The sequence below is a fragment of the Myotis daubentonii genome, chromosome 9, assembly GCF_963259705.1.
Source record: "Myotis daubentonii chromosome 9, mMyoDau2.1, whole genome shotgun sequence".
Taxonomy (NCBI): Eukaryota; Metazoa; Chordata; class Mammalia; order Chiroptera; family Vespertilionidae; genus Myotis; species Myotis daubentonii.
Window position 1 is genome coordinate 80,928,756 of NC_081848.1, and position 12,101 is coordinate 80,940,856.

The window sequence follows — 12,101 nt, forward strand, 5'->3', positions numbered from 1 at the left end:
GGCGTCCACTACCTCCCAGCAGGGCTGCTGCTACAGCCTCCTCCCTGGCTTTGCTTTCCCTGCAGCCAAATCTCACTTCATCAGTCTCATTTTGAACATCTATCAAAGACATGACCAGATCTGTTTTCTGCAGACACACACCCAGAGAGCGACCAGAGCCTTCCACACTGGGCCGTGAGGGCTGCTCAGCATAGCCCAGAGCAGGTAGAAGCTGGACGTGTTGGGAACTTAGTCCGGGACCCCTAGTGCACCCTTCACAGCCCTTTCTGAGTCAGCTCCAGCCTCTTGCCCTGATGCCGGTCCAGCAGTCCCCAGACTGGTGCTGCCCAGAATGCCTTCAACCCAACCTTCAAAACCCAGCCCTCACTACCTTCCGCATGAAGCCTGACATCCTGACGCTGTGACTCAAAGCCTAGTGCAGCCAGCCAGAGCCTGAGTTAATGGTGAGCCCAGCCAGCCTGCAGGAGCGGGGCAGGCATGTGACACTGGGCAAGTCAGTGCCCTGTTGGGGCCTCAGATCCAGGAAACGGGTTTAGATACAGTTCAGGTTTGGATCTGCTCATGGGAAAGGGCCTAGCCTGGTGAGTGGTCATAGGCTGGTGAGGAGAAAAGTAGGTCAAGGACTGATTTCCTCCAGGCAACTGAGGCACAGACACCGCCACTCTGGAACTGGGCCCTGTACCATCTGGCCCTTCGGGAGGGGGAGCAGGGAGTGCCAGGCTTGGGAGCTCGGTGACTAGAGAGGAAAGGAGGGGCTGCGCAGGGGTGGGGAGGGCCTTGCAAGGTGAAAAGGGGGTGGTCAGGGTCCTTGACCCCTAAACTCCATCTCTTCCCTGTCCTGCTGACCCACCCTCTGCCCCTGATCTCAGCCCCTCAGGTTTGGTTCCAGGGCAGGGACCTGGCTGGGCCTAGTTTGGACAACCAAGCAGAACAGGTGTGGGTGTGGCCACCTGCTTCCCCACAGACCAGAGGAATGTTTGTGGAAGAGAAGCCAAAGGGTGGCCGAGCATCAGAGACCCTCAGTGAGTGCCAGCCCAGCCCTGGGCCCATGTCCCCTGGGCCTGCCTTTCTGACAGGTCTGGGAGCTTGGCTGGGGTCTCTGAGGGCAAAACCCCTTCCCCTGTCATGAACATCAAACACAAACAGACACAAATTGCAGTGGCTTCTTTAATCCCTGAAGTCCCCTTTTCTCACAGAATATTTACACACAGGATGGGGCAGGGGAAACTTCGCCACCGGTAATGGGCTGGGGAGTGGGGGCAGTGCCAAGACGCGCCTCTGCGCAGGGAGAGTTCCTGAGGGGGCCCGGGCCCTGAAGGACCTGGGCTGTTCTGAGCAGGTGCACAGCCGGGCTAAGGCTGCACCAAGCGGCTCAGGCCAAGTCCGTGGCAGGTGAGCCCAGATGCTGCGAGGCCAGGAGCAGGCGGTTGTTGTTCCGCAGGTTGCGAACCTCCTCCTCCAGGGCTGCTCGGTCTGCCTTCTCCTGGGGGTTGGGGGGGAGGGGGGCGAGGCAGCAGGAGTCAGAATGGTGGGTCCCTTCCCTGAGGCAGCCCTGCGACTCCCCCACAAACCCCAGCCACCCTGTCACCTTCTGCAGGTCCTCCTGCAGCTTCCTGAGCAGGGACTCCAGGTGAGAGACCTTCTCTGACAAGCTCCTGGGTTCTGGCCTGAGGACATGGGGGTCAAGACTCAGTTGGACTGAGGCAGCGTCAGTACCACAGCTGGCCCCAGACCCACCGGAGAGGGCCCCCCAGTCTTCTCAGACATATGTACGTGCTTAAGGCCACTGAATGGGCACAGATGGTGGTCGCACAGACACAGTGAAGGGAATAGATCGGGGGGGGGGGGAAGCCTTACTCAGCATCAGCTTTTGGGGCTCCCCTGGTATCTCCACTCTCTGGGATGGGCTGTCCTGCGGGGAAAGAGGAACAGCAGATTGGTAAAGGAAGTAAGAGCCACCTCCTGGCTCCTCCCCCCAGCACTCACCCTCCCGGGACAGCGACTCCAGGATGGTGTTGCAAGTGGAGGCGATTTCCGAGATGGACTGCCACTCGTCTTCCAGAGTCTCCATGCCCGCCTCCGACATGACTGGGCACAAGGAGGTGGGCTCAGCGAGGGAAGCCCCGGCCAGCCTGCCCACGGCCCACGGCCCACCTCTGACCCTGTACTCCACCTTGCGCCAGACTCACTTTTGCTGATGGAGTTTCGAAGAGACAAGGTTCGTGGCAGGAAGGAGGCCCTCATCTCTGGGGCCGGGTCGCCTCTGTCCTCACCGCCACTGGGGCTGGCTGGGCCCTCCTAAGGGCGGAAATGGGTATGGGTGCCGTGATGCCCACCATCACCGCTGTGCCCACCCCTGCTGGTAGGGCTCCAGAGCCTGGTTTCTGCTCACCTGGGTGGGGGGTGTCTCCCTGCCAGCACCAGGAGGTGACGGCTTGGCCGTGGTTGCCAGGAGGAGGTCTGGGGTGGTGTTGGGCAGGACTGGGGCCTCATCGGACAGGGAGCTGGGGAGAGCAAGGAGAGCTCAGCACTGGAAGCTGCACCATGGCCCTTGCTTGCAGAGGCCGCCTGCGCAGTCTCACTGGGCTGCAAGAGAGCGAGGGCAAGAGGGTGCACCTGCAGGGCGATGGCGAGTTCTGGCTGCGCAGGAACTCAGTCCGCTCCTCGGCTAGGTCCCCAGGCCCCGGAGGACCGCTGCCCTCGCTCAGGCACACGTGCAGCAGCTGCTTCGTGGAGGGCATCAGGGCCACCTCGGGGGCCTCTTCCTGTGCCGGCTCTGGGGCCCCACGCCGGCTGGGCTCCTGCAGGGACAGCCTGTACAGCTCCGAGAAGCTCCTGGGGGAGGAGGGGAGCTTCAGGTAGGAAGGCCCCACCCCCAGCTGTCGAGGCTCACTTCCAGGAGGAGAGCTCTCCACACTCCCTAACACTGAAAAAACGTTAGCCTGGCTACTGGCCGCTTTTCCAGACTTTAATCCAAATCGCTGTGCTGCCCTGTGTGTCCTAGGCACATCACTGTCCATTTCTCCGCCTGTGAAATGAGGCAACAGTCCTGACCTCATACCTTCCTGTGAGGGTTTAAATGACACAGGTGCATGCCCGGCTGGTGTTGCTCAGTGGGTGAGCGTCGACCAATGAACCAGGAGGTCACGGTTCGACTTGACTTCCGTCAGGGCACATCTCTGATTACCGGCTCTATCCCCAGTGCGGGGCGTGCAGGAGGCAGCCGACCCATGATTCTCTCTCATCACTGATGTTTCTATCTCTCCCTCCCTCTCTGAAATCAATAAAAATATATTTTAAAAAGATGACACAGGTGAATCATTTAGCATAGAGATCCAAAAGCTACTGTTTGGGGACCAAATCCAGCCTCTGCCTTTTCTGCCCATTTCTTAACTAACGCAAGCTGAGAAAAGCTGAAAGAAATCAGAACATTTCATGACACGAGAAACTCATAAAACTCAAAGGTCAGCGTCTGTAACTAAAGCTCCAGCAGAACTCGGCGCAGCATGGCTTCACCCGGCCCATGAGGACAGGGCTGCGCAGAGACGGGCCGGGGGTTTCTCCCGAGGGACGGCCCTCAGCAGCTGCTGGCGACGCAGGAGCCGCCCGGCCCTCCCGCTGCCCGCACCCACGCCGGCGCCCTGACCTGCGGGGCCGGCCGCTCTCATCCGGGGGCAGGACGGTGATGCAGACCTTGGGCGCGGAGCGCAGGCGCTGAGCCGCGGCCTCGGGGCCCAGGCTGGGCAGCGTCTGGCCGCACACGCGCAGCAGGCGCGCCCCGGGCCGCAGCCCCGCCGTCTCCGCGAACGTGAAGCGCTCCACGTGCGTGACGAAGCCCTCGGCATCCACTTCGAAGCCCAGGCGGCCCTGGCCGTCGCGGGGCAGCGCCAGCTCGCGGGTCTCGCAGCCGCGGCTCACCAGCTGGGGCGGAGCGAGGCATGAGTGGGGCGGGCGGAGGAGGGGTCGCCCCAGCGCCAGCCCCGGGAACCTCGTCCACGGCCGCACAGCCCTCCCCCCGGGCCCCGCCCGGCAGATGAGGGCTCGGGCTCGGAGACCAGGGTCACCCGCCCCAGGGCCCGCAGTCCCGGCTTTGCCCAACTCGGGCGGGGCCGCCCCACGACCGCCCACCGCAGGCTCCGCCCCGGCGCCCCGCCCTCCTCCCGTCTCACCTGCAGGCGCGCCACCACCTCGCCCACCGCCTGCTCCGGGGGGCCGTCGAACCGCAGGGTGATCGCCTCCCCGCGGCCGTGGTACAGGTCGAGCTGCTGCTCCGAGAAGGTCCAGGCCAGCACGTCGCGACAGGCGCAGTTAAAGACGACCCGGCCGTCGCGTGGCACCACCAGCACCAGCGCCTCGGCGGAGATGCCCAGCAGGCAGGGCACCTCGGGGTGGTCGGGGCCGCCTGCCTGGGCCCCGGCCGCGCCCCGCGCCCCGGGCGCCGCGCGCACTCCCCACACCAGCGCGCCCGCCGCCTGCAGCTCGGCTCCCGCGCCCCGAGGGGACGCCCGCCGCCGCACGCCCAGGGAGGGCAGGCCGAAGCGTGAAGCCGAGTCCAGCGACGTGGTGGTCACCTCGTTGGTGGCCAGGTCCTGCAGGTACTGCTGGCGCGTGCGCGTGGCCATGGTGTGGAACTGGCGTGCGTGGCCCGCCGCCTGCTCGCCATTGAGCGCCTTGGCCAGCAGGAAGGCCCGGAAGTCGGCATTGGCCGGGAAAGGGCCTCCACCTAGGGGCAGAACCGGACCAAAGGCTGGGGTGTCCTGGGTGCGGCTCACGGCCACCCTACGGGGAGGAAGACGGTAGTCAGGGGCCACAGGAAGGGTCCAGGGAGGCCTGTCCAGGGCAGAGCTGGGGCCGCCCGGGCACCCACCTGTAGGAGGTGTGCGCAGTGCAGGGCGCCTGTGCCCGCACCACCAGGAACACGTGCTGAAAGTGTGAGCGGATGGTGGTGGGGCAGAAGGGCTTGCTGCCTGGCTCCTGGAACACGATGGTCACAATGTTGTTGCCGATGTGGCGCTTCCGCAGGAGCTGGGGGAGGATGGCGGGGTGAGTGGGACCTGTCTGTCCAAGTCCCTCCCGCGCTCCAGCAGGGCAGGGCCTGGGCACCCGTGGATCCGCCACTTTGGGGAGCGTTAGCCCCGGGGAGGGTTGTTGGAGGTCATCAGAGCTCAAGCCAAGGCTCCAAGATTGCCATCCCCACAGCGCCCCCCCTGGCTCCCCTGAAGCCCCGACACCCCCACCCCAGCCCCTCACACCTGCTGCTGATTATTGGGGGTGTAAGGCAGCATCGTGGACACGTGGAACATGATCTCGTGGTCCTGGTACACGGTGTACAGCGAGTGCGTGCCCGTGGAGTCCGCTGGGACACAGGGAGAAAGGGCCGTCTGGGGGACTTGCCGGCCATCTCTGCCCGGAGTCAGGAGCCTCGGCGCCCCCGCCCCGCAGGTGGACAGCCCCTCATGCCACCAGGCCACGAGGCTTCCAGCCTTGGCGGCTCCCTTTCCCCTTCCCCCACAGGTTCCAGCCTCCAGCCTGGGGTCAGGTTGGGGTGTTGACAGAATGAAGACAGAAATAAGAAATGGCCTGCTAAGAGGGAGGCAGGACAGCTGTCCTAGGGGAGGACAGATGTTGGCCCAGGCACCAGCACGTGTGGAGCAATGAGAGTGGAAGGCAGGCAGGAGGTGCTCCATAAAAACACCTCCTAGGGCCTGGGCCCGTCCGGCTAGGAGGCAGGCGCCCCCCGGAGTGGAATGTGCGTTTGATGGAGGGGGTGGTGCCTCCAGACCACCTTGGCCCCAGCTCAGTCCCAGCCCCTCCTCCAGCCCATGGGTTTGCCTGTGCAGCCCCTGACCCATGTCCCCAGCCACCAAGGAACTCTCCACTCCCGGCCCCACCCCTAGGACAATGAGACAGAAAAGTGACAAGACAGTTGGTTCTCACCAAGGCATCCTGCCCCTCAGCACAGGGCTGCCCCCACCCTCCACCCCAGCTTCCTGGGTCTCAGAGGATATTTTTCCATTGATTTTTTTTTTTTTTAAGAGAGAGTGGAAGGGAGAGGGAGAGACAGAGAGAGAGAGAAACATCGATGTGAGTCCCAACATCGATTGGTTGCCTCCCACACGCGCCCCAAACAGGGCTGGGGATTGAGCCTGCAACCGAGGTATGTGCCCTTGACCAGAGTCAACCCCGGGACCCTTCAGCCCACAGGCTGATGCTCTACCCACGGAGCCAAACTGGCCAGGGCGGGGGCTCACTTTTGGTGTCCAGCTGGGCCCGGTAGCTCTCAAAGCCTTTGAGCCGCACCACGTCGCCCAGCAGCGTGAGGAACTGCATGAGGGCGGGTCCTGCCTCCTGGTTGTTGTACATCTCCTCTTCTGAGCCCTGGCCCGCCCGGCAGTACAGGATGCCCACCTTGCGCTGGAAGCTCAGCTGGGGGCAGGGAAGGCACAGGCGGAAGACACGGGCCTCAGTCCCTCCCAGTCCCCCGCACCGGTCTTGGGGAACGGATGGGACGCTGGCCTGGAGGCCGGGCTGCCCTGATGCCCAGCCCTGAGCGCCGGCCTCTCTAAGCCATCTGTGTCCTCACCCATCCAGTGGGTTTGTTTATCCGCTCCCAGTGCTCAGGAGGGGAGAGGAGGCCCCAGGTGGGACAGCGCTGGGAGGGGTTGGCTCTCCTGTGTCCACAGAGGAGAGGATTCATGGAAAGGATCCTAAATACCGTGGACTCATCTCGATATACATTCACATCGTCATCCTCCTCGTCTTTTTTTTTTTTTTTTTTTTTTTTTCATCCTCCTCGTCTTAAAGCTAGCCTGTCCCCTGCTCCCTCAACCCCAGCACCCCCACCCCAGCCTCTGGCGACCTTGCATCCCATACCACCTCTGCTCCCTGTGTGCTCCCGGCTCCTTTCCATCTGGGCTTAACTGCACAACTCAAGGCACTGTGGCCCCACACAAACAAGACACATCTCCCTCCAGCTCTGGCCTCCCTTCGTCCTGCTAATCCTGTCTAACCATCATCCTCACTGTAATTTCACCCCCCGCCCTGACTCCTGCAGCCCCACTTCCACCCCAGCTCCTAAACCCCGACTCCCTCCCAAATCCATCGGATCTTAAAGCACCTGCTCTCATGCAATAGGTCTGGGGCCGGGCCCAGTACCTGCATTTCTAACAAGCTCCCAGGTGATGTGGCTGCTGCTCGTCTAGATCTTATTTATAGAGGCCAGGCTCCAGATGACCTCTGCTACCCTCTCTGAAAAGCCAGCTTCGCTGGGGTTACATTCCTGTCCAGGATCAAGGTCAGGGCTAGGTGTCCGAGAGCTGGGCAGGCTGGGTTCAGACCGGGTCTAGGGATAGGGCTGGGGGTACCCCGGCCACTCACCACTTGCTCGTCCAGCGTGAGCAGGGTGCGTGGCACCTTCGGTGAGGCTGAGCCCAGGCGCAGGCAGGTGGGACTCAGCCTGGGCGCCACATGCTCCAGAAGCTTCCTCGGGGACAGGCCCCTCGGGGGCCCTGGAGGCAGCACCTCCTCCGAGATGGTGCCACGGAGGGTCCGGAGCTGAGGAGGAAATGGAGGGCGCTCAGAATACATGCGGGTTGTTGAGGATGACATCCGCGGTCTGACCCCACGACCCTGGCCCACCTGCGTGGTCCGAACGATGATACGGTAGCTGTGCAGAGTGCCCCCTCCGCTGCCCTCCTTCTCCTCCCGCCGCAGGCTCACTGCCACCGGGCCCAGCACCTCATCCAGTCCGAAGAAGTTCTGGTGTTCTGAGGGGCCCCAGACAGTGGGTGACTAGTCCTGCCGGCCCAGCAGTCCACCCTCGCTGGACCACACCCATCACCAAATCCCTCTCTCAGGCCCCAACTCATCACCTAGTGCAGACCCTACCAGTGGTTCTCGGCCTTCCGAATGCCGCGACCCTTTCATACAGGTCCTCATGTTGTGGGGACCCCCAACCATAAAATTATTTTCCTTGCTACTTCATCACTGTAATGTTGCTACTGTTATGAATCGTCATGTAAATACCTGATATGCAGGATGTATTTTCATTGTTTGTGACCCACAGGTTGAGAACCGCTGCCCTAGACTAAGGCCCACCCCTCCCAAGCCCGCACACATTCTACCAAGCCCAGCACCTGCCCTGGACCCCAGGCCCTAAGCCCCTCCCCCCTGCATCCCGGACCTATCACACCTTGTCTCGGATCCAGGGGGCCAATGCCTGCCTTCTCCTCGCCTAGACCCTGACAGGACCCTGCCCACCAGCTCAGTCTCCAGGATGTGTGGGGCCCTCCCTTCTGGACACAGACAAGAGTCAGGTTCTGGTTTGCGGGGTTTTCGGGCCTCAGTGTTCACCTCACCGAGAGGTAGATAGGAAATCTCTCCCCAGCCCAGAGGAGTCTGAGGCGGAACCAGATGGAAGCAGAGGGGCGTGCCTGGCTGTGGGTGGAGGCGGGGGTTGGCGGGCCCAGCAGAGCAGCCCTGGCCCAGCGGCCCAGCCTAACCCTTGTCTGGCCAGGGACTTGACAGGGAAAGGCCAGCTCACGAGTCTTACTGTGTGCACCGCAGTGACGGGGACCGCCGCCCTGCCCGGGGCCTGCCCTCACCTTTGTTGTAAAAGTACTTGCGGTAGTAGCCGGCGCCCAGGTCGGCGTGCTCCAGGCTGTAGGCTGAGGTTCGGTTCTGTGGCTCCTCCAGGACCGACACGGCCGCGTTGGGCAGCGCGGGAGGCACGGGCGGGGACACCGGTCCGCCCAGGCCCAGCTCACCCTCGCCCCCGAGCTCACTCACAAAGCCAGGCGCCTCCAGCAGCAGGTCTGAGCTGGCAGTCCGGTCCGCGGCCGAGGCCAGGGTCCCGGAGCCGGGCTCAGCGTGGCCCCCCGCCCCCCGAGGCCTCGGGGCCCAGTCAAAGAGCAGGCTCTGCACGTCATAGTGGGCGAACCAGCGGGGCTCAGGCACTGGTGGGAAGGAGGGCTCTGGCTCCTCGGCCGGCAGCCCCAGCAGGGCCAGCGGGTCAGTGAAGAGCCGCGTGGGGGCCGCGGCAGGGCGGCTGGCCTCCTCGTGGCTGTGGGCGCGGGCTCGAGGGCTGGCGGGCGTGGGGGGCCGGGCCTCGCCCGCGTCACTGCCGCTGCGCAGGAGCGGGCCCCGGGCCGGCCTCGGCTCGAAGGTGTGTGGTGTCAGCGGGGGCCGGGCCGGCTGGCGCAGCTTCCGGGCAAAGAGGTCGTCGGTGGGTGCCGGGGCCGTGCCCCGCCGAGGGCTCCCCACGCCGCCGGCCCACATGGGCATGCAGCGGGCCTGGCTCTCCCGGGGCCCGGCCGCATTGGCGGGCGCGGCGATGCTGGACGCCGGGTTCCCAGCCGGCGGGCCGGTTCCTGCCCTGAGGGAGGAGGGGGCTGCTCAGAGGGGCCTGGGGAGAAAACAGGAACCCAGGTCCTCCACCAGCGGGCTGGCTTCCGGCCCCTCTGAGACCATCAAAGCCGCTTCCGCTTTCCTGGCCACTTCCTCTGCCTTGGGCTAAGGTTTCCAGCCCCCTCCTCCGGCTTGGTGCTGGGCAGGGCCAGGGCGAGGCTGTCGGGGCCTCGGCCCTGAGGATCTGGAGCCTGGGCTGCCGGTGCGACCCAGTTCCCACTCACACACCTCGGCTTTGGCCCGGGCCCAGACCGAGGTCCCCACCAGGCCTGGCCCAACTGGACAGATGATTTGTCCCGGCTGGGACGGGAAACCCATGGGGCCACTGGTGTCTGGATCCTGCCCACTTGACAAAGGGAGGACGTCCTGTCCCCAGAGACTTTCCTCCCTGCCCTTCCCACTTCCTCTGGGGTCCCCGAGGAGGTGAGCACCCAGACGCCAGGTCTCAATGCCCTCCCTCACGGCCTCAAGGATACAGGGGTCCCCAGGGGCACTGCCAGGGCAGCAGGAACGACAAGAGGACTTCCTTTGGCACAGGAAGTGGCCCCAACTCTGGGCCCAGCCCCCTGCCCAGCCCCACATCCTGAGGAAGGTGGTGGGGTCACACCAGCTCAGTCATGGGACCCAAGTCACACTGGCCTGAAGGACAGGCCTGGGGCTGTGGCCATGCCTGGGGCAGGGGAGTGAGTCACAATGACTGGGCCCCTTTTCTGGAACCGAGACCCTTGGGGATCTCTGCCTATCTGGCCTCACTGATGCTCACAGGGAGGGCTGAGCCCATGTGGCAGACAGTCCAGCTGAAGTCCAGATAAGGGGATGCTCTTGCCTGAAGCAATTTCATGGCAGAGCTGGGATGTGAGCCTGGGTCTGTCCACTTCCAGGGCCTCAACAGTGCTGCACCCGCCCACTCCTGTCCCTGTGTGTAGAGTGTGGGGCAGGTGGGGGGTTGGGCCGAGGCTCAAGATCTCACAGGATGTAAGACTGAGGCACCCCAGGCCCCAGGGACCTGCTAGGTGCGGAAATGTGTTGGGGGCAGGGGCAGGTGCAAAGTGTGGTATGAGAACATAAGGGGAGCACCCCGAGTGAACCCAGGATGGAGTTGGCCACTAGGGGTGCAGGCAAGGGTCTGTATACATCATCCAATAACACTGTGTGGGACTGGGCTAGGGGAGGGTTGGGGCAGAGGCTCTGTGCACCCCGCTCAAGTTCCAGAGCCAAGCAAGGGGAGGTCTCCAAGGCTGAGTGTCTCCCTCCTTGTTTCTCCTAGGACAAGCTCGATGCCGACCCCGAGCCTCTGTTCTCTAATCCCTAAAATGGGGTTAACCAATCCCATCCCTTCTCAACACTCCGGGGTGCCTGGAGGGTGCAGGAAGTAAAGCTGGCCATGTGTTAGGTGAGGAGGCAGATGCAGGCCCTGCTCCCCGAGCCAAGCTCTTGGGCCTGGACTGTGTTGTGTGGTGAGTGAGGGGACAGAGGGAGGGGTCTGTGCTGTGTGAGCTGAGCTCCGTGCAGACCAGCCAATGGGCTGCTCTTGCTCTGGCCCAGTGCCAGGCTCTGGCCGTGCCTTGGGGGTGTTCTTGGGCTCTGCCCCCCACCCAGCAGCTTCACACAGGGTCCATTGAGGCCGGGACATTCCTCCCCGCCTGTGTCACTGGGGAAGGGGGGCTGGCCCCGCCCCCACAGATCCGGAAGGCCCGGCTGCCCCAGGAGAAGGCGCTGGATGCTTCCCAGCACATCTGGAGGTCACGACCCTATTTCTGCTGCCAGGGGGTGCGACAGATGTTTCCTCCCAGGCCTGGCCCTGGACTGGGGGCGGTGTGCAAAGGCTAGGGAGGAGGCCACCCAGGGAGAAGGGGAGCCCCAGAACAGGGGGAGCCCTGCGGTCAGCCAGCCAACTGCAGGGGCAGTCCCAAGTGTCACCGAGAGAAGCCAGGGGCGGCCGCATCCACTCGTCGCATACTCGCACACTGGCCCGGCGGGGCAGCCAACAGAGGTCAGAGTGGGGACCTGGGAGCCACAGGCAAGGAACCAGACACGCCGACTCGGGACCGGAGCCCGAAGGGAGGCTGGGAAGCTACGGGCAGCAAAGGCGGCGAGGGCCCCGTCCCACACGCACAGCACCGAGCCCACGCCAGTCCACGTTCTCCCCTCCAGCCCGACCGCGGTGACTCCACTCCCCCGCGCCCGCCGGTACCTCTGGGGCTCCCGCCCTGCGGCCGCCTCCCGCGCTGGGGTCCCACTGCCGGCTCTCCAGCTGCCGCTCCGGCGCCGGCTCCGCCTGGGGGGGCGGGGCTCGCGGGGGCGGGGCCACCGCGGGGCGGGGCCGGCCCAGGAGCGGGCTGGGAGGGGAGCGCCGGCCAGAGCTAGGCCCGGCCCAGCCCAGCAAGCTGTCCGGTCCTCCAGCGCCAGACTAAGCCGCACAAACAAGCGGACCCGCCCCTCAGACCAACGGGGGGGCCAGAGCGGATACCAGCGTCCACTCTACCAGGTGCGCAGGAACAGAGACCACTGCGGTCTGAGCCCTTGCTAAGCACCGGTCCTGCTCTATGCACACAACACCGCACACAGGTGTCACCTTCCTTACAGCTGGAGAAATTGGGCTCAGAGGAAGGTCTTGGCCAAATAAGGCCAGTTATCAGGGCTGATCATTGGAGGGGCCAGCCACGGTAGCTGGAAGGCTCCAAATGTTACACAGG

At 64.2% G+C, this 12,101-nt stretch overlaps 1 protein-coding gene across 3 annotated transcripts; it reads right to left on the reverse strand.

The window, feature by feature from the left end:
• Window positions 1–1,155: 1,155 nt before the first annotated feature.
• Window positions 1,156–11,684, reverse strand: SIPA1 (signal-induced proliferation-associated 1). Of its 3 annotated transcripts, XM_059710074.1 has the most exons (16): window positions 11,600–11,684; window positions 8,604–9,403; window positions 7,639–7,766; window positions 7,378–7,554; window positions 6,252–6,426; window positions 5,253–5,356; window positions 4,868–5,025; window positions 4,170–4,779; window positions 3,647–3,921; window positions 2,617–2,835; window positions 2,393–2,504; window positions 2,190–2,298; window positions 1,987–2,088; window positions 1,858–1,912; window positions 1,589–1,667; window positions 1,156–1,483 (listed from the first exon to the last, which is right to left on the reverse strand). In XM_059710074.1, the coding sequence occupies exons 2-16, from the start codon at window positions 9,280–9,282 to the stop codon at window positions 1,373–1,375; spliced, it is 3,093 nt and encodes a 1,030-aa protein (XP_059566057.1). In that variant the 5' UTR covers window positions 9,283–9,403; window positions 11,600–11,684; the 3' UTR covers window positions 1,156–1,372. The 3 variants fall into 3 exon arrangements, with proteins under 3 accessions (XP_059566057.1, XP_059566056.1, XP_059566055.1); XM_059710073.1 differs by having other exon boundaries at window positions 1,858–2,088; window positions 8,604–9,373; XM_059710072.1 differs by having other exon boundaries at window positions 1,858–2,088.
• Between the last annotated feature and the right edge of the window lie 417 nt (window positions 11,685–12,101).